We start from the raw sequence: 22,089 nt of genomic DNA on the forward strand, positions 1-22,089 counted from the left end.
TCTTTACTGCCTGCTGCACCTGCATGCCTACCTTCAATGACTGGTGTACCATGACACCCAGGTCTCGCTGCATCTCCCCCTTTCCCAATCGGCCACCATTTAGATAATAGTCTGCTTTCCTGTTTTTGCCACCAAAATGGATAACCTCACATTTATCCACATTATACTGCATCTGCCAAGCATTTGCCCACTCACCCAGCCTATCCAAGTCACCCTGCAGTCTCCTAGCATCCTCCTCACAGCTAACACTGCCCCCCAGCTTAGTGTCATCCGCAAACTTGGAGATATTGCCTTCAATTCCCTCATCCAGATCATTAATATATATTGTAAATAGCTGGGGCCCCAGTACTGAGCCTTGGGGTACCCCACTAGTCACTGCCTGCCATTGTGATATCTTACAGAGCCAGTGACCCTGATTTGCTCCTGACTACAGGTGCTGTTCGTACGTGGTTTGTATGTTCTCCATGTGACCACGTGGGTCTTCGCTAGGTTTATTCCCACACTCCAAAGACGTACAGGTTTGCAGGTTAATTGGCTTCGGTAAAGATTGTAAATTGTCCCTAATGTGTCGGATAGTGTAGTGTAAGGGGGTCGCTGGTTGGCGCGGACTCGGTGGGCCGAAGGGCCTGTTTCTGCGTTGCATCTCTATACTGAACTAAACTTATAGCAAGCTGTGAGGCAGAAGTGCAGCCTAAATCACATGCACAGATTGTGTAACTTATTTTAAAAGCTGGACTCAACATGCATTTGCTACTATTTGTGTATCCAGCAAGTGGCACAGTAGTAGATTTGCTGCCTTACAGCGTCAGAGACCCGGGTATCATCCTGACTCTGTGACCACGTAGATTTTCTCCAGGTGCTCTAGTTTCATCCCACATACCAAAGACATGCGGTTAATTGGCTTCTGTGAATTGTAAATTGTCCCTAGTGTGTAGGATGTGGTAGTGTGTACGGGGTGATCGCTGGTCGGTGCCGACTCGGTGGGCCGTTGGGTCTGTTTCCACATTGTATCTTTAGTCTAAAGTCTAATAATTGAATTTCCACCAGTATTTTTCCTCATTTGCTATCAAGCGGGACATATTTAATATAACCAAAATTAGATACGTTTTATAAAAGAGATTGATGGGAAATAATGACTCATGGAACTGCAGGCTCTGGAATCTTGAGCAGAAGACAAAGTGCTGGAGGAACTCAGCAGGTCAGGCAGAATCTATGGAGGGAATGAACAGACTACATTTTAGATCGGAACCCTTCTCAAATTAATGACAATGGCATTCGTGATCGTGATCATTTGAGAAGGGGAATGGTAAATTTTCTTAAGGAATATGGAAGACTGAAAATGTGCCAGTGGTTCAAAGAAAATTACTGTGTGAAACAGCCATGGAGCATGAAAACATGCCATTTGACCCAATTTTTTTTAAATTTCAAAATAGACTTTATTCAATTGATAAATATATACAATTCCTGAACCATTCAAAGAAACAAAATTCATCCGACATTTTCGGAGACTATACAAGTTTTTCCAGTACAATTTTTTTTTTACATTTGTCAAATTTCACCAAACAGTCCCCCACCCGTGCCACTCTGTGGCCCCTGTCCAAGTAATAAATATATACAATGTTTACAGTGTGCGAAAATTCCATCTGACATTTTCATTTCCACAAAAAATGTCCCACACCCGTGCCAACCGAAATGCCACGTCTACGCTAGTCCCACCTTTCCGCGTTTGGCCCATATCCTTCTAAATCTTTCCAATCCATGTACCAGTCTAAATGTCTTTTAAACAATACAATACAATACAAATTGTGTTTTAATGCCATGTAACTGTTACACTTGCCTGTTTTCACAAAACTACTTTAATTATATGGTGTAAGTACAGTCAAATGATAGCATAGAATATAATGGGTGCTTAGTTAATTACTAGGTGCTAATTGAATTGAGATTCAAATGACATGTCATTTGCAAACTTATGGTACTTTGCTACCATCTTTTAACTGTAAAGTTTTGGAAAATGCATTGATATGTGTGTTTGAACAAAGTGGGGGCCATTGGGAACTAAACGGAATACTTTGTAACTGTTGGTTCCCTATTTGTTGCAACTCTTTGCATACTTGTGTATGCAAAACAAAGAATCTCACTGTGACATGTCACATGTGACAATAAATTATCATTCATTTCATTTTAAGTGAAAACAGTGATGTGTAAGATTATTATAATTTGATTTTCAACAACAGTCAAACTGCGCCACCTGAATGCTCAAAGTTGTGATTGTGGAATTCAGTCCCTTGCCAAGCAATACACAAGTTAAGTAATCGGATATTGGGAAGTGTCTTACAGGCTAGTATTTTACAGGTGTCTTACAGGTGTTAGTATTGAATGGCTACAGCCTAAAGCGACTGAGTGTAAGATCATATGAAAGTGTCACTGTCTGTGGGTTAATGACTGTTCACAAGTTCCCAAATTATAGGAGTAGAATTAGGCCATTCGGCCCATCGAGTCCACCACCATTCAATCATGACTGATCTGTGCCTCCTAATCCCATTTTCCTGCCTTCTCCCCATAACCCTTGACACCAGTGCTAATCAAGAATTTGTCTATCTCTGCTTTTAAAATACCCACTGACTTGGCCTCCACGGCCCTCTGTGGCATTGAGATTAACACAGATTAACACAGATTAACCACCCTCTGATTTAAGAAGTTCCTCCTTGTTGTGGTCAACTGCTTAGAGCTGCAAGGGTTGAATGTGCAGGATTGTGACATCTCAGTTGAGGCACTCCCGTCTCTCAAAAGCCATTGCAGAGGTGCTATATGGAGTACACCAATCCAGCTTTCTTCTCATAGATCAACATTAAAACGGCAAATATTGGAGTTTATAAACACTGAAATATTGAAAGATTATAAACACCTAACGGCGTTTGGCCCATCTACCTCTAAACCTGTCCTATCCATGTACCTGTCTAGATGTGTTTCTTAAACGTTTCAATAGTACCTGCCTCAACCTCCTCCTCCAGCAGCTTGATCCATACATCCACCACCTTTTGTTGCAAACCAATTAGTGACTAAGTACAAAGTGGAACTTTTACAATTTAGCACTTGCATTAACAGCTTTACAGAATATTATCACACATTTGGCCACAAGGTTTAAGATGCTGACGAGGTGAAAATATGTGCCATTTGGTGGCAGTGCCTTGGAATGTGTGCTTAATTGCACAATTTCCCAACATGAAAATTTAAAAAATGGTAAATGGTATATTTTTCATTAAAAATCACATTTCTGTTTAATTTAATCGAAATGTAACCACTTCTACACTAGGTTCAACATCATGATGGTGTAACTGGGACAGAATCACCCAAAGTGAGAGATATGTACATGGACCACCTATTGCGTGGGATGAGTGCTGTGAAACTATTAATGGCCGCCATATTGCAAGAAGCACTTAATGGTGGAAAGAATAAACTTGATGATCCACTTCCTTACAGTCAAGACACCAGAAATAGAGGTATGAGTGGCTCCATAAACAAGAAAAAAAGTTTCCCTGAATGTTAACTATAGTTTTACATATTTAGTGGGCAGAAGTACAGTTGAAAAGGAGAGGCAAAGCACAGGCAAACTTTACTCAGAGCTGCTGAAGATTTGGAAGCAACTGCAGGAGAAGATTAGCAAGAGAAAACACTGATTGGCTCTAGCCCGTGGGAGGAGAGAAGTGAGTCAAAGCGGGGAAAACAGTTGAAAACTGAGGAATTTGGTTTGTAAATTGGTAAATTAGGCAATTTATCCGTCAATATAAGCAAGACTGCTCTTTGGGAGCGGCAGTGAGGGAGCGGCCTTGTGAGGGAAGTGCCCTGCGAGAAAAGTGTGAGTCTTTGGCTCGAGAGTCTTAGGAGAGGAGGCTACGCAAAACGCCGGAGAGGGAGGGACGAAAGAAGGCGATGTCAGGCAAGCTGATTCAGTGCGATGCTTGCAGTATGTGGGAGGTCAAGGACACCGCTGGTGCCTCTGGCTGCTACAAATGTGACAAGTGCATCCAGGTCGAGCTCCTGAAGGACCGTGTTGGGGAACTGGAGAAGCAAGCGGATGACCTCCGGTTCGTCCGAGAAACGGAGTCGTTCCTCGACAAGTCCTACAGTAAGATTGTAACACCTAAGGTACTGGAAGAGAGAAGGTGCGAGACAGTGAGAAAGGGAGGGAAGCATGGAATGCCAACGTCCCCGGGTGTTGTACCTCTTGTGAACAGGTTCACCCGCTTAGAAGCTGTTGGGACAGAAGATGTTTTTACACTGAGCGGCGGACTGGCTTGCGATGCGAATAGGGCTGTTGAGCCAAAACCAAAAAGGTCAAAGTCAGGCAACGCCATTGTAGTGGGAGACTCCATTGTGAGAGGTACGGACGGGGTTTCTGCGGCAACAGACGTGATTCGAGGATGGTGTGCGGCCTTCCTGGTGCCAGGATCCAGGATGTCACGGACAGAGTGCAGAAAATCCTCAAGGGCGAAGGTGAACAGCTAGAAGTGGTAGTGCATGTCGGCACAAACGATGTTGGAAAGAAGGGGATGAATATTCTGCAGCGTGACTTTAGAGAGCTTGGAAAAATGTTGAAAAGCAGGACCTCCAGGATTGTTATCTCTGGTTTGCTCCAGTTCCTCGTGCTGGCGAGAGCAGGAACAGGGAGATACGGGACCTGAATGTGTGGCTGAGGAACTGGTGCACGGGGCAGGGATTTAGATTCTTAGATCACTGGGATCTGTTTTGGAGTAAGAGGGAACTGTACAAAAGGGACGGATTGCATCTTAACAGGTGGGGGACCAGCATTCTGGCAGGCAGGTTTGCCACTGCTACACGGTTGGTTTTAAACTGAATAAGGGAGGTGGGGAGTCGAATGGGATTGTTGAGGATGGAGTTAAAGGGAAAGGGTTTCTTAAATGTGAGCGTAGAGACAGAGGGTTGTAAAATGAGGGTAGAAGCAATAGGTAGCAAGGTGAAAAGTAAAAGTGGCAGGCAGACAAATCCAGGGCAAAAATCAAAAAGGGCCACTTTCAACATAATTGTATAAGGGGTAAGAGTGTTGTAAAAACAAGCCTGAAGGCTCTGTGTCTCAATGCAAGAAGCATTCGTAATAAGGTGGATGAGTTGAATGTGCAGATAGCTATTAATGACTATGATATGGTTGGGATCACGGAGACATGGCTCCAGGGTGATCAAGGCTGGGAGCTGAACATCCAGGGATATTCAATATTCAGGAGGGATAGACAGAAAGGGAAAGGAGGTGGGGTAGCGTTGCTGGTTAGAGAGCAGATTAACGCAATAGAAAGGAAGGACATTAGCTTGGAGGATGTGGAATCGATATGGGTAGAGCTGCGAAACACTAAGAGGCAGAAAACGCTAGTGGGTGTTGTGTACAGGCCACCTAACAGTAGTAGTGGAGTTGGGGATGGCATCAAACAGGAAATTAGAAATGCGTGCAACAAAGGTAAAACAGTTAGAATGGGTGACTTCAATCCACATATAGATTGGGTGAATCAAATTGGCAAGGGTGCTGAGGAAGAGGATTTCTTGGAATGTATGCGGGGTAGTTTTCTAAACCAACATGTAGAGTAACCAACGAGAGAGCAGGCTATTCTAGATTGGGTATTGAGTAATGAGGAAGGGTTAGTTAGCAGTCTTGTTGTGCGTGGCCCCTTGGGCAAGAGTGACCATAATATGGTTGAGTTCTTCATTAGGATGGAGAGTGACATTGTTAATTCATAAACAAGGGTCCTGAACTTAAAGAAAGGTTACTTTGAGGGTATGAGACGTGAATTGGCCAAGATAGACTGGCAATTGATGCTTAATGGGTTGACGGATATGCAATGGAAGGCATTTAAAGACTGCATGGATGAACTACAACAATTGTTCAACCCAGTTTGGCAAAAAAATAAATCAGGGAAGGTAGTGCATCCGTGGATAACAAGGGAAATCAGGGATAGTATCAAAACAAAAGATGAAGCATACAAATTAGCCAGAAAAAGCAGCCTACCAGAGGACAGGAAGAAATTCAGTCCAGCAGAGGAAGACAAAGGGCTTAATTAGGAAAGGGAAAATAGATTATGAAAGAAAACTGGCAGGGAACATAAAAACTGACTGCAAAAGCCTTTATAGATATGTGAAGAGAAAAAGATTAGTTAAAACAAATGTAGGTCCCTTGCAGTCAGAAACAGGTGAGTTGATCATGGGGAACAAGGACATGGCAGACCAATTGAAAAACTACTTTGGTTCTGTCTTCACTAAGACATAAATAATCTGCCGGAAATAGCAGGGGACCGGGGGTCAAATGAGATGGAGGAACTGAGTGAAATCCAGGTTAGCCGGGAAGTGGTGTTATGTAAATTGAATGGATTAAAGGCTTTCGACAAGGTCCCACATAAGAGATTAGTATACAAACTTAAAGCACACGGTATTGGGGGTTCAGTATTGATGTGGATAGAGAACTGGCTGGCAGACAGGAAGCAAAGAGTAGGAGTAAACGGGTCCTTTTCACAATGGCAGGCAGTGACTAGTGGGGTACCGCAGGGCTCAGTTCTGGGACCCCAGCTATTTACAATAGATATTAATGATTTGGACGAGGGAATTGAATGCAACATCTCCAAGTGTGCGGATGACACGAAGCAGGGGGGCAGTGTAAGCTGTGAGGAGGATGCTCAGAGGCTGCAAGGTGACTTGGATAGGCTGGGTGAGTGGGCAAATGCATGCAGATGCAGTATAATGTGGATAAATGTGAGGTTATCCACTTTGGTGGCAAAAACAGAAAAGTAGACTATTATCTGAATGGTGGCTCGATTAGGAAAAGGGGAGATGCAACGAGACCTGGGTGTCATGGTACACCAGTCATTAAAAGTAGGCATGCAGGTGCAGCAGGCAGTGGAGAAGGTAAATGGTATGTTAGCGTTCATAGCGAAAGGATTTGAGTATAGGAGCAGGGAGGTTCTACTGCAGTTGTACAGGGTCTTGGTGAGACCACATCTGGAGTATTGCGTACAGTTTTGGTCTCCTAATCTGAGGAAAGACATTCTTGCCATAGAGGGAGTACAGAGAAGGTTCACCAGACTGATTCCTGGGATGTCAGGACTTTCATATGAAGAAAGACTAGATAGACTCGGTTTGTACTCGCTAGAATTTAGAAGATTGAGGGGGGATCTTATAGAAACTTACAAAATTCTTAAGGGGTTGGACAGGCTAGATGCAGGAAGATTGTTCCCGATGTTGGGGAAGTCCAGAACAGGGGTCACATTTTAAGGATAAGGGGGAAATCTTTTAGGACCGAGATGAGGAAAACATTTTTGACACAGAGAGTGGTGAATCTCTGGATTTCTCTGCCACAGAAGGTAGTTGAGGCCATTGCATTGGCTATATTTAAGAGGGAGTTAGATGTGGCCCTTGTGGCTAAAGGGATCAGGGGGTATGGAGAGAAGGCAGGTACAGGATACGGAGTTGGATGATCAGCCTTGATCATATTGAATGGCGGTGCAGGCTCGAAGGGCCGAATGGCCTACTCCTGCACCTATTTTCTATGTTTCTACATAGTGTTAACTGGGTTAAATAAAACATGAACAAATGTGTCAAGAAAGCTGACGGAAGGGTCTCGACCCGAAACATCACCTATATTGCTTTTCTCCAGAGTTGCTGTCTGATCTCCTCATTTTGTGTCTACCTTCGGTACAAACAGTTGTTTTTGATTCAAATTCATCGGCACAGTGAGAAAATATATATACATGGTAAACATAATGATAACTTTATAATTATCACCCGACTTGGTTCGTGTTGGTAATTTTTGAAAATAATTGTTGATAATTAACCAACATTTAACTCCAACACTCTAAAGACATGCGGGTTTGTTGGTTAATTGGCTTGGTAAATGTAAAAATTGTCCCTAGAGTGTGTAGGATAGTGTTAATAGAAACATAGAAATTAGGTGCAGGAGTAGGCCATTTGGCCCTTCGAGCCTGCACCGCCATTCAATATGATCATGGCTGATCATCCAACTCAGTATCCCATACCTGCCTTCTCTCCATACCCCCTGATTTCCTTAGCCACAAGGGCCACATCTAACTCCCTCTTAAATATAGCCAATGAACTGGCCTCAACTACCCTCTGTGGCAGAGAGTTCCAGAGATTCACCACTCTCTGTGTGAAAAAAGTTCTTCTCATCTCGGTTTTAAAGGATTTCCCCTTATCCTTAAGCTGTGACCCCTTGTCCTGGACTTCCCTAACATCGGAACCAATCTTCCTGCATCTAGCCTGTCCAACCCCTTAAGAATTTTGTAAGTTTCTATAAGATCCCCTCTCAATCTTCTAAATTCTAGAGAGTCTAATGTGCGGTGATCGCTGGTCGGGGCGGACCCGGTGGGCGGAAGGGCCTGTTTCTGCGCTGTATCTCTAAAAGTAAAACTTAAATTTAATCTGTAATGAACAACATTCAGTCGCTGTGTTCACACTGGTTCCGAAAGTCTGACTCGTTCTTTGTTTTCCTTTCCTGAAAGAGGATGACTCTTTACAGATCACAGTTTACAATCCCCTTGGATGGAACATCACGACGGTTATTAACGTCACTGTTGCTTATTCAATGGTCAACGTGTATGACGGCTTGGGAAACGCTGTACCATCGCAGGTACTTAACATTTTTGTTAGGAGCACTGCCTTGTGATTCCGACAAGTCATCTCGTAAATTACGCAAAACCTCTGATAAATTAGGTTCGTATTTGTAGATTGGTTACTATATAAAGTTGAAGGGAAGGATGAAATGAGAGAGAAAGAACAGAAAGAACAAATCCAAAAAGAAGAGAAAGTAAAGTAACCAATCTACAGTATTTCTATTGTGTAAATCTGGAGAGAAAACTGGAACACAAATTTCATTTTAAGGTGTATTCCATCTCGGAAAGTATGATCCTTTGTTTTCCATTCACGCAAGTAAAATCCTTGAGTCACATTGCCAGTAATGGCACTCCTACAACTGAGTCACATGAAAGCGTGTCAAGCTCCACTTCGTGATCTGAGTACATCATCTCAGTCGTGGGTGAACTGCTTTAAGGACTGTAATACTGGCTTGATTTTGCATGCCTGATTTGATGTGAAGAACAGCATGGCGCACTGTTTGAAGCATTTAAGGAATGTTTTCCTGGTATCTTAGCAAACCTCAACCAATTTCGACAAGCATCAGTAAACTGGTCATTTGTTTCAGAGCTGTCAATGGGACCTTGAAACTCAAGCAGATAATTAGCAGATAAGAAGCAGATAAGCAGACAACAAGCCCTCATGCCTTTGAGGTGTGGGAGGGAAATGGAGCACTCGGAGGAAACGGTCAAAGGGAGAATGTGCAAACTCCACACATACAGCATCCGAGGTCAGGATTGGACCCTTGTCTGTGGCACTGAAGCGCCACTGTGCTGCCCTCGTGCTGGAACAACGTAGCAGGTCAGGCAGCAGCAGCAGTACTCACTCAAAGAGAAGGCAGGGAGTGATGTGTAGGCCAATGGAGTTTCTTTGTAAGGCTGAGTTGACATGGATTAATGGGGGCAGGAATCTCCATATTAAGCTTCTTGATCCATAAAATGAGTTGTTCACGGTAAGATGGAGAGGTCTGCCCAGCAGGCTGGTGTTATATTTGTAAGATAATAGGAACCTGCTATGTGGGAATTTGCTATGTATTTGGCTTGCTATTTTCATTCAGCTTAAGGTACTTTGCCATGAAACCTTGGCCTGGAGTGGATATGGAGAGAATGTTTCTACTAGTGGCAGGGTGCGAAATTGGATAACATAGAAATTAGATTAGATTCAACTTTATTGTCATTGCACAAATACAAGTACAGGTACAACAAAATGCAGTTTAGCATCTAATCAGAGTGCAAAGTAGTAAAAATACTGGTTAAAACAATATGTAGAATGTGGATGACTAGTTCATAGACAAATAAATACATACAGATAAAAGAGTATAAAAGATAGCTAGCGTTGGGCCTGTGAGTTCAGCAGGGTAATGGTATTTTGGAGAAAGCTGTTCCTCAGCCTGCTTGTGTGAGACCTGAGGCTCCTGTACCGCCTCCCTGATGGGAGGAGAGCAAACAGTCCATGGTTAGGGTGAGAGGAGTCCTTAATGATTTTCCCGGCCCGCCTCAGACACCGTTTGCGGTGGAGGGCATCCATGGCAGGGAGTGGGGCACCGATGATGCGCTGAGCGGTTTTCACCACCCGTTGCAGCACCTTCCTGTCAGTTGTGGTGCAGCTGCTGTACCATACCGTGAAGCAGGTGGTCAGGATGCTTTCGATGGTACAGCGGTAGAAGTTGGACAGGATCTGGGGGGACAGGTGAACTTTCTTAAGCCTCCTCAGAAAGTAGAGGCGCTGCTGCGCCTTTTTGATCAGTTTGGTGGTATTGAGGGACCAGGACAGATCCTCTGATATATGTACCCCGAGGAATTTGTAGTTGGAGACGCGCTCCACCTCAGTCCCGTTTATGTGGATGGGGGTATGTCTGCCACCTCTGGTCTTCCTGAAGTCAACGATGATTTCCTTCGTCTTCTTGGAGTTGAGGACAAGGTTATTGTTGGCACACCAGGTTGTCAGGTGTAGGCTGATTCCTGATATTGTCCCTGACCAGTCCTACCACCGTGGTGTCATCGGCAAATTTTATGATGGCGTTGGAGCCATACGTAGGGACGCAGTCATGGGTGAAGAGGGAGTAGAGGAGAGGGCTGAGCACACAGCCCTTAGAGTGGAGGAGGTGAGGTTGTTGATCCTAACAGACTGGGGTCTGTTGGTGAGGAAATCCAGTGTCCAGTTGCAGAGGGAGGTGGTGATGCCAAGTCCGCTGTGTTTGGTGATCAAACTGGCGGGGATGACAGTATTAAATGCGGAGCTGAAGTCGATGAACAACAACCTGATGTAGGAGTTGTTATTGTCCAGGTGGGTCAGGGCAGAGTGTAGGGCCGCAGATATGGCGTCCTCTGTAGACCTGTTGGGCCGGTAGGCAAACTGATGGGGGTCCAGTGTGGGAGGGAGGCTGGATTTGAGGTGAGCCAAGATCAGTCGCTCAAAGCACTTCGCGATGACGGGGGTGAGTGCCACTGGGCGAAAGTCATTGAGACTCCCTGAAGCTGACTGTTTGGGCACTGGCACAATGGTTGAGGTCTTGAGGCAAGTAGGGACAACACCCTGGGCCAGTGACAGATTGAAAATGTCAGTGAAGACCAGGGATAGTTGTCCAGCACATGCCCCGAGCACACGCCCGGGGATGCCATCGGGGCTGGCAGCTTTGTGCTCATTCACTTGTGTGTGAATAGTGTGTGAATAGATGATCAATGGTCGGTGTGGACTCAGTGGGCCGTAGGACCTCTTTCCATGCTCTTGTTAAAAAAAAATAATAATAAAATGATATAATTTTCCATTTCCGATCTAGATTCAAAAGTCTGCGGGTTCAAACAGCACTTTTGACCTATTCGTTCTTGTAAGGCTGGATGCACTCGGCTATCATAGGTACATAGTAAAAACAAAAAATTCAACCTGCACCAAGGGACGAGATGGCCAGTGTTCAGAAGGACAAACCTCATACAGAGGGAGAGTGATTGCATTCAACAGAAAACTGGTACGCAAGTTGAGAAACCAAGGCGGTCGACTACTCCAATTGATGAATGAGTGCTATTTCTTGACGTTCGATGAGGATACAAACTTGCTGCACAGCATCACTGACAGGTAATAATCATGCAGTCTGGCTTAAGAAAATAAATTGGATTCCTTCATTCAAACTCGAATGTGCTTTAAAAGCCAAATGTAATTCAGAATCTGATTTTGTGCGTGATAATGATCTTTTCTTTCTGGAATCACATAAAACGGGATAACATCAGGCTTTATCCTTCGCAACTTCTATGTTGTGTAATTATGATTAACATTGATGGTTGGCATGTGGTGTGGTGAGTAATTTGGTGCACAATATAAAACCTATTCCATGAAGCATTTGTAAAACAACGCACTTCCCATCCCAAAAATGTGTTTCATTATCTAAATCTAAAAACTTAAAAAAAAAATTTGGTAGTTCTAATCCTGCCCTCATTTGTGTCCATCAGTATTTACATACAATCACTCTTCACTATTTCAATGCCCTTTACTGCCTACCTGGTTGACTTTAGCCAGCTTCACATTGATCAAATGGTCTATAAATTGTAACACAGGCTGTGTGTTTTCTGTAACCCCCCCCTCAGTATAGAGTAAGATGAGATGGAGTCAAGTTTAGTTTAGAGATACAGCATGGAAACAGGCCCTTCAGCTCACCATGTCCGCGCTGATCAATGATCACCCGTACACCAGTTCTACACGAGGGACAATTTACAGAAGCCAATTAATCCACAAACCTGCGCGTCTTTGGGATGTAGGAGGAAAGGGATCATCTGGGGAAAAACACGCTGTCACAGGCAGAACATAGAAACATAGAAAATAGGTGCAAGAGTAGGCCATTCGGCCCTTCGAGCCTGCACCGCCATTCAATATGATCATGGCTGATCATCCAACTCCGTATCCTGTACCTGCCTTCTCTCCATATCCCCTGATCCCTGTAGCCACAAGGGCCACATCTAATTCCCTCCTAAATATAGCCAATGAACTGGCCTCAACTACCTTCTGTGGCAGAGAATTCCAGAGATTCACCACTCTGTGTGTGAAAAATGTTTTCCTCATCTCGGTCCTAAAAGATTTCCCCCTTATCCTTAAACTGTGACCCCTTGTTCTGGACTTCCCCAACATCAGGAACAATCTTCCTGCATCTAGCCTGTCCAACCCCTTAAGAATTTTGTAAGTTTCTATAAGATCCCCCCTCAATCTTCTAAATTCTAGCGAGTACAAACCAAGTCTATCCAGTCTTTCTTCATATGAAAGTCCTGACATCCCAGGAATCAGTCTGGTAAACCTTCTCTGTACTCCCTCTATGGCAAGAATGTCCTTCCTCAGATTAGGAGACCAAAACTGTACGCAATACTCCAGGCGTGGTCTCACCAAGACCCTGTACAACTGCAGTAGAACCTCCCTGCTCCTATAATCAAATCCTTTTGCTATGAATGCTAACATACCATTCGTCTTCTTCACTGCCTGCTGCACCTGCATGCCTACCTTCAATGACTGGTGTACCATGACACCCAGGTCTCGTTGCATCTCCCCCTTTCCTAATCGGCCACCATTCAGATAATAGTCTACTTTCCTGTTTTTGCCACTAAAGTGGATAACCTCACATTTATCCACATTATACTGCATCTGCCATGCATTTGCCCACTCACCCAGCCTATCCAAGTCACCTTGCAGCCTCCAACATACTAACTCCGCACAGACAGCACCCATAGACGGGATCGAACCCAAGTCTCTTGTGCTGTAAGGCAGCAGCTCTGTCGCTACGCCACTGTTCTGACCCAATCGATAGATGTTGCAAAGATTTCAGCCAAATTGTCTATCAAAATTTGACCAGACAATTTCTGTGAGAGACATGTATGATTCACTTCCACTCTCCACCCAGCTCAGCCCACTGAACCATTCCCACCGATCACCCCTAATTTCATGATTGAATGAATGAATGATTGAATAAGTTTATTGGCCAAGTATTCACATGCAAGAAATTTGCCTTGGTGCTCCGCCCGCAAGTGAGTACATAACATAGATTGACAGTTAGGAATGACACATAAAACATTAAACATTAATAATAACACATTTTAAATTTGAATTAAATAAAATACCAGAGCAAAAAGAGGCTACAGAATTTTGGTTATTGAGTAGAGCTACTACTCGTGGAAAAAAACTGTTTTTATGTCTGGCTGTGGCAGTTTTGAGAGTCCGGAGTCGCCTTCCAGAGGGAAGTGATTCAAAGAGTTTGTGGCCAGGGTGAGAGGGGTCAGAGATGATCTTACCCGCTCGCTTCCTGATCGCAGACCCCCTGAATTAACATCTCTGACTTCAATCTGACTCCTAACATGAAGGAATTTAGTGCCAGTTTTCAGGCACTGCTGAATATTGCTCTGGCAGTCCCATGACTGGTTGTTGGCTCATTGTGTGGTGAAACATTGACTCACCACTCTCACCAGCACTGTTTTTTTCACGAGTGTTCCTTCATTGTTTACCCACACCCCATCTTCATCCACCCCAACCAAGGATGCAGACTCTTGCTTTTGGTTCTTTCCAGGACTATTTTTTTTAAAGGGATTTTTTCCCAGATCATAAACAGACATTTTGTAGAAAAGTTGTTCTTATGCTGAATTTAAATTTTCTGTTTAATGCTGAAACTGATTTGTATTAGAAAAAATCCACATGCAATAAATCATGAATTCATACTGAACACTTAGAGTTAATTTCAATGTGTGTCTTGCTGTTGCAAAATGCACAATATTGCCAATTCCTATGAGAAAGTCTAGAAAGGAAATACAGATGTAGGTTTATACTGAAGATAGACACAAAATGCTGGAGTAACTCAACGGGTCAGGCAGCATCTCTGATGAGTTACTCCAGCATTTGTGTCCATCCCATGAGAAAGTGTTTGCTGGGAATTGAGATTTCTTTGCTGTATTCCATCACCCAATTTTTGTAATACCAGTTGACTTTGTTGCACATGGCAGATCCTCCCAGAAGACTATCAAGATACAGCAGGAATTCTTGGAGTACCGTGCTAACGGAGACATCAAAAAGGGCCCAATCTCCGATAATTACGTATTCACAGCAAATGGACCAGCAGTGTCTGTGTCGAAGTCTATTGGAATGGAACTAGTTAAAGGAAATCTTGTCACTGAAATTAGGCAGTACTTCTACAGGTATGTATATTGAAATGCAAGAATCTTTTGTGATGATTTTACAGTTAAGAATGAGAAATTATTTAAAAAAAACCCAATATAGAACAAACTTGGCTATGCAGGAAATCAACGGAGTATGAAACTTTGTTTGTTAAAAGGCTAACTGTTGGTTGCGAGACGGAGAACATGATGTTGCCTCTTCAATAATGCTCTGAGATCATTTGCAACTATTACAGAAGGCAGTGCAGTCTCAGTTTAAGGTTTGATACAAATGTGAGCATTGCCATCCTGTACGAGACCAATCGTAGACTTGGCGACCGTTTCGCTGAAAACTAACAAATTCTAGGGGATCTCCTGGTTGCGAGTCATTTCAACTCCCCTTCCCATTCCTAATCTGACCTTTCCTTCCTGGGCCTCCATTGCGACAATGAGGCCGAACGCAAATTGGTGGAACAGCAACCCAATAGTACGTACATTGAATTCTCTAATTTTAAGTGACTTCTACTTACTCCCTCCCCTCCCCTCTTAGCCCCTTCGTCTACATCGTTTAACAGCTTACCACAATGTACCCTTTTTGAGATCACCCCTAGCCAGCAAACTGCCCTGCCTGAGGTCATTTGTGGCCGTTCCTGATTGCTCCATGTCTTCTCTCGCCTCTAGTTCTTCAACCCGCCCCCACCCCACCCCCAGACTTTCAGCCTGACCCGATTCGTCACCCATCCTTATTCTCCACAGATGTTGCCTGACCCGCTGAGTTATGCCAGCACTTTGTGTCTATCTTTGTTATCAATAAAGCATTCTTTCTGTCTATTAACCTATTGGGACACAGATGAATTCGGCCGATAGGGGCCATGCCTGCTCACAGTAGATTAATCCCATCAGTCTCATCTCCCTGCTTATTTTCCTCTCAACTCCACAATTATCTCTCTCCCACATGCCCAATGGCAACCATTTGGTTCTGCCTATATTAGTAGGCAGTATCAGCGCATTCTTTGGAACGTGGGAGAAAAATAAAATGTCCAAGGTAAGTAGGCATGTAGTAATCACAGGATGAATATACAGCACTGGGGTGCCAGGCATGAAGCTGGATTGCTGCAGCTCAGAGGCAGCAGTGCTAACTGGTCTACCACCGTACCACAGTACTGCCACAATGTGTTAGCATACATTTGTTTCCCCTATCCTGAAGTGGGACATGATCACAACAATCTGACTCTGAGGCACAAATTGTACGGGGCTTGACGCTTAGCCAAAATCAAAATGGAAGTAGTTATCTTCAGTAAACGAGCTTCATTTCTAAAAGCCCCGCACATTGAGTTCCTAATCTACAACCAGCCTGGTTGATCAGTCCCCAAGAAAGGAGAAAAACCAATTGAAGGAATATCTGTACGCTTGCACTCTTTCTTTCATTTTTGAAATGGTTTATCTCAACATAAGCATAATTTGTTGGTTTATATTCATGGTCTTTTTCTCGCATTGAGGAAGTTGAGCACATAATAGGGGATATAGATGGGTGAGAGATCTAGCTTATAAAACGAAGTGTTGAATCACTTGTTTTCATTTGTCAATGAAGATCATTCCAGATCTCCAGGAACAGAATGGCCTATTTTTCGCCAAATATTTAAGAGTCTGCCCTACCTCTTAATTCTATTCCTGGGCTCAATTATGTGATTGAAACAAACGTGCTCTTCAGATGTGAGAAAATCGCTGACTGCATCAGATTTTTTTCATCAGTGAACTGTCCATTATTTGCAAATTCTCATTTTGTGACAGCGGGAAGTTGACATCCAAATAATAATAAGATCATAAGATACCAATGACATTGTTTTACACAGCAATAATTCTGCCGTGGCAAATAATTACGAATATGCAATATTCACAAGGATGTATAACGTTCCAAAAGGTTATGATGGATCACTGTTGTGCCGAAGAGTTGAGCAGGAGTATATGGTTGGGCCATTAGATTTGAACAGGGAAGCGATTTTAAGGATGACTACAGATCTGAAAACAGATAGGACCATTTTCACTGACAGTAATGGTTACCAGATGATGAAGAGACAGTATAAGAACTACTCCTACAATACGCTGGCCAGAGTAAGTACACTTAATTATGTTCCATTTGTATTCAGGGTGAAATTGACGAAGACTTGGAATTTGTACAACCTTGAGAAAACTATAACAGAACTTCTGGATTTTGTTCATTGTTTTGCTTGGAAATAATTAAAATTTATATGAATGTGTGCGAGTTAGTTTGGTGTAGGTTTCATGGTATTTTTTCTTAGATTGTGTCCAAACATTGCCAGTTAAATTCTATATGAAAAAACTAATATTATGCCACATATATTCCATACAGTCTGCATATCTTCACATGTAAATATCCACATGGTGCAAAGGACAGTAAATATATCTTGTTGACTATGCCATCTAATGAGAATGATCACCATTTATCATTCTATTGCCTGAGAAATCTTAATACATGTTAAGATTATTAACATGTGGGGCAGCACTGTGGCGCAGCAATAGAGTTGCTGCCTTACAGCGCCAGAGACCCGGGCACAATCCTGACTATGGCTGCTGTCTCTACTGAGTTTGTACGTTCCCCGCATGACCACGTGGTTTTTCTCCAGGAGCTCCTGTTTCCTCCCACAATCCAAAGACTCCAACGGTTTGTAGGTTAATTGGCTTTGGAAAATTTGAAAATTGTCACTCGTGTGTACGATAGTGCTAAGTACGGGGATCGCTGGTCGGCGCAGTCTCGCTGGGCCAAAGGGCCTGTTTTCGTGCTGTATCTCTAAACTGAACTGAACTAAACATATTTTTGGATTCAATTGGTCTAGTTTTAGATGTAGATCAGAGTTCTAACAATGTTTTTTTACTGGTTTCCTGCAGACCCACCCTTGCACTGTCACACCCCATTGTTCAGAATGTCACTGTAGAGTCATCTAATGGGAATTTAAGAGTTATTTAAAGTTACATTGGATTAGTTTGTTCTGCATGTCAGCAAATTATTCTGTGGAGAACTGCCACTTAAGTGTGATGAACTGGTCAGTTTGTTCCTTGACATATTTGGCTGTGTGTTGCAATGCAGAGGTCAGGAACCAGCTGCAGGTCAGATGCTGTTACATTTGATCTCCTGCACGAGCACTGGCACACCAATGTTTTGAGCTCAGGTGGTCAGATGCACTTCACATCTGGCCCCTCAGCATTACACTAGATGGTTGGTGTTGTGATAATGAATTGAATCAGTCACCAATCTTGATTTTAAAGGTATGGGCAGTCTTTTTTAAAAATTTTAATAAATCATGGATTCTTAATTTTGAACACAAGAAGCATTAAATAAAAATATTTTTCAAAGGAAAAATCGTTTTGGATGATTTCATGCTGCTTTATAATGAATTTGGTGATCGTTTAAAAAACCCATGGCGGCAAACAGCTGGCAAAAGGCCATCGGGAGCACAAAGGAACAGGTTTACCATCTCGGGACTAGTTGCTGCTCATGGACCATCCTACATTGTGCCAGTCACAGAGTTATACAGAAAAAGACCCTTCAGCCCAACTTGCCCATGCTGACCCAAATGTCTGATTGGAGCCAGTTGCATTTGCCTGCATTTGACTGATATCCTTCTAAACATTTCCTGTACATCTAGCTGTCGAAATGTATTTTAAATGTTGTAACAGTACCCGACTCAACCACTTCGTTTGGCAACTCATTCCATCCACCCTCCAATCTCTGTGTGGAAATACCTGCACCTTTAAATTGCTTAGACCTGCAGTGCAGCAAGAAGAACATGTAGCTGTGGGTAAAGATGCGGGGGTTGAGCAGACAAAGCTGGTCAGTTTCATCATAATCCCTCCCCTTTTGAATTATAAAAGCTAAATACTGCACATTCTGGAAAACAGATAAAAATGAAACACATTCTGAAACATTAACTCTACTTTTGTCTACACAGATGCTGCCCGACCTGTGTTTTCTGTTTTCTGTCCTGTATATGCACTGTGCTGTGATCTAATGTGTGGATTAGACATGCAAATAGAAACTGTGAAACGGAAAATTGCAATTGAGGTATTTTAATGTGTTCCCCTTGGGCTTTTCAGAACTACTACCCTCTGGTAAGGACTGCTTACATTGAAGAAAATGGCACAAGGCTCATCATATTATCTGACAGAGCACATGGTATTTCCAGTCAAGCTGATGGGCAGATAGAGGTGTGTATTTTTCATCGTGTCATCCACTTTGTTTTTGCCACTTCCTGATTTAAAAAAAAAAAAAAGTATTTAACGAACTCTTAAAGATAGTGGAGTCAGGGGATATGGGGAGAAGGCAGGAACGGGGTACTGATTGGGGATGAACAGCCATGATCACATTAAATGACGGTGCTGGCTTAAATGGCCAAATGGCCTACTCCTGCACCTATTGTCTATTCTATTACGATGCCTTTGAAAAATCCTGTAATGAAATAGAAGCAGCTGATACTGCCTAAATGCCATTCATTCATGCTGTTAGAACCCATGAGATTTATACAGGGGCATAACATTCCAGGCAATTTACAGATGTAATAAAGTACCAGGGTTGTAAAACAACTCGATAATTAACTGAAAATCAAGCTGTTTTTAGTATAAGATTCAGATTAGGTAAGGAAGTAAATTTTATTTATATAGCACGTTTAAATCAACTCGCGTTGAAACCAAAGTCCTTTACATTGAAAAATAATTAAGATAAAGAGTGTTTTGGGAAACGTTGTGAGTGTAATGGTAATAATCTTACTGGAAATGTGCCCTCAATACTACAGTGGGATTAAACAAGACCATCATCGTGGTTTTCTAGTTGTTTTAAAAGAAGTAAGAATAGCAAAAACAAAAGCATGACTTTAGGGCTACTAAAACAATGTACGGTTATATTTTTGGACCAACAAGTATGTAAGGGGCTTAACATTGAACTTTTATTATTCTTCCAGACATGTTAAATACTGCACTGTGGAGATTTAAACTATCTTAGTATCAAATATATTAGGGTGCAGAGTGGAATTGATAAATCAGTTAAAATATGAAAAATGATAAGTCAGGCTTAAGGCGGAAAAAGGGGCAGAAATTTAAAAGAGTATTGCCAGGAGTTGAAAGCATGAGCTACAGGGTTGGGGTTGGGCAGGCGAGGACTTTATTCATTTGAGTGCAGGAGGCTGAGTGTGATATTGAAGAGGTGGGTAAAACCATGAGGACGATTGATGGGGTATATGAACAGATTTTCTTTCCCCCAGGATAGGGGAATCAAGCCATAGTTTTAAGGTGGGAGTAGAAAGATTTAATAAGAACCTGAGGGAGTGTTGGAAGTATGAAATAATCTGCCAGAGAAAGTAGCTGAGGCAGGTACAATAGCCATATTTAAAAGGCATTGTTAGAAATGTTTAGGGATCTAGGCTAAACACTGGCAAATGGAACTATCTTGGATGAGGCATCTTGGTCAGCATGGACGAGTTGGGCCAAAGGGCCTGTTTCCATGCTGTATCAGCAAATATTAAATCCAACTACAGGAGATGAAAAGGTAATTATAAATGTGATATCGAACCACAAATGATGGTGAAATGGGTATAAATGTGCAGGGGGAGAGAATGTGGATCAATTCGTGGAGATGATTGCAGAAAGACAAAGCATAAATAGATAGAAATGGAGGTAGTTTGATCATAGGGTCCACTCATGACAACTGGAAGATGTCCATGTAGAAACAGCAGGGAGACTAGGGAGTCCAATCACTAATCTTCAAACTTTATGTGCAAACTGTGCTCTGAAACTGAAGCATTTCCACTTTCCACAAAAGAGGAGTCATTGGATACTGACAAATAAATTATTCTAATGTCAAAGACCATAATAGAAGATAAAATTAATGAGTCTGTAGTTATGTAGATGAGAGAAGAACAACCAGTAAAGGTTTATAAAAAGGGATAGAGGGATGTGGGCCAAACGCAGGCAGGTGGGACATGGGCATCTTGGTCGGCATCGGTAAATTGGGCCGAGGGCCTGTTTCCGTGCAGTATGACTATAAATGCAAAGTGAATGGAAAAAACCTGGTCGTTTTTTTGTAAGCTTCCCTGAGCCGCCACCATTTGACAAGTAGAGCACATGTAATCTCCATGTTAAATAACTTATATATGATACCTACCTGATTCAAATTTGTAACTGAAATTGATTGTTCCGCACAATGGATATTTTTTTCAAAGTCCCATCCATTTGTAACCAAAATTAGCATTTTCATTTATACAGCTGTGTAATATATCAAAGGATCCTGAGGTGCTTCGGAGTAGCGTTATCAAACGTAAAAATGTGCAGGACAAGATAATCCTCTGCCTCATTTTTAATACTGCAGCATTTTTTCATTACTGTCTTCCACAAAACTTATTGATACCTTAAATTTAGTTTAGTTTTTGGTTTAGAGATACAGTGTGGAAACAGGCCCTTTCGGCCCACCGAGTCCGCACTGTCCAACAAACACCGTTACACTGGTTCTGTGCTTCACACTAAGGCCAATTTACAGAAACTAATTAACTTACAAACCTGCGCATCTTTGTAATGTGGGAGGAAACCGGAGCACCCAGGGAAAGCCCACATGGTCACGGGTATAACGTACAAAGTCTGTACAGACAGCAACCATAGTCAGGATCAAACCTGAATCTCTGGCGCTGTAAGGCAGCAAATCTGCCACTGTGTCGCCTTAGTTATATTGTGAATGTCTCGGCAAGCTACATTCTGTAATCTTGAGAGATTGTTATATTTACAGATGATGCTTCATCGACGATTATGGAACAACAAGGAATGGAATCTGGCCTACAACTTGACACTGAATGACACCTCCGTTGTACGTCCACTTTTCTGGCTGATGTTTGGTTCAATATCCACAACTTCATCCTTGTATCAGAGTGGGATGGCACTTGAGTTCAGGCCAGTCGTTGCGTTTGGGCCTACCTCAGGTATGTGCCACTGAGTTTGTTCACAGCGTCAACTGTAGGTGATTTTGGATTGTGAGCTTTTGGAGGTCAATTAATGATCAGTAATGTCACGGCTTATGGGGGCGAAGGCAGGAAAATGGGGTTAAGAGGGAGAGATGGATCAGCCAGGATTGAAGTATCAGAGTGGACTTGATGGGCCGCATGGCCTAATTCTGCTTCTATCAGTTCCTATAAACTTATCAGTCGTTGATGCTTACCATCTGACCATGCTTGGGGTGACCTTGGTTCTTGAGTGCTACGTAGGTCAAATAGTTTCACTCCAATGGGGAGTTTGTCAGACGCGAGTTGGAGCACTGGGAAAGGTTGGAAAAAAA

General features: G+C 42.8%; 1 protein-coding gene across 1 annotated transcript in view; it reads left to right on the forward strand.

The window, feature by feature from the left end:
- Window positions 1-22,089, forward strand: part of man2b2 (mannosidase, alpha, class 2B, member 2) — a 66,947-nt gene that overhangs the window by 20,114 nt on the left and 24,744 nt on the right. Inside the window, exons 7-13 of the mRNA XM_055643068.1 lie at window positions 3,314-3,500; window positions 8,514-8,641; window positions 11,423-11,715; window positions 14,610-14,801; window positions 16,613-16,871; window positions 18,873-18,983; window positions 21,547-21,736. Of these exons, the coding sequence (XP_055499043.1) occupies window positions 3,314-3,500; window positions 8,514-8,641; window positions 11,423-11,715; window positions 14,610-14,801; window positions 16,613-16,871; window positions 18,873-18,983; window positions 21,547-21,736 (1,360 nt within the window). The remainder of the gene's footprint in view (window positions 1-3,313; window positions 3,501-8,513; window positions 8,642-11,422; window positions 11,716-14,609; window positions 14,802-16,612; window positions 16,872-18,872; window positions 18,984-21,546; window positions 21,737-22,089) is intronic.

This window comes from Leucoraja erinacea, chromosome 1, assembly GCF_028641065.1.
Source record: "Leucoraja erinacea ecotype New England chromosome 1, Leri_hhj_1, whole genome shotgun sequence".
Classification (NCBI taxonomy): domain Eukaryota; kingdom Metazoa; phylum Chordata; class Chondrichthyes; order Rajiformes; family Rajidae; genus Leucoraja; species Leucoraja erinaceus.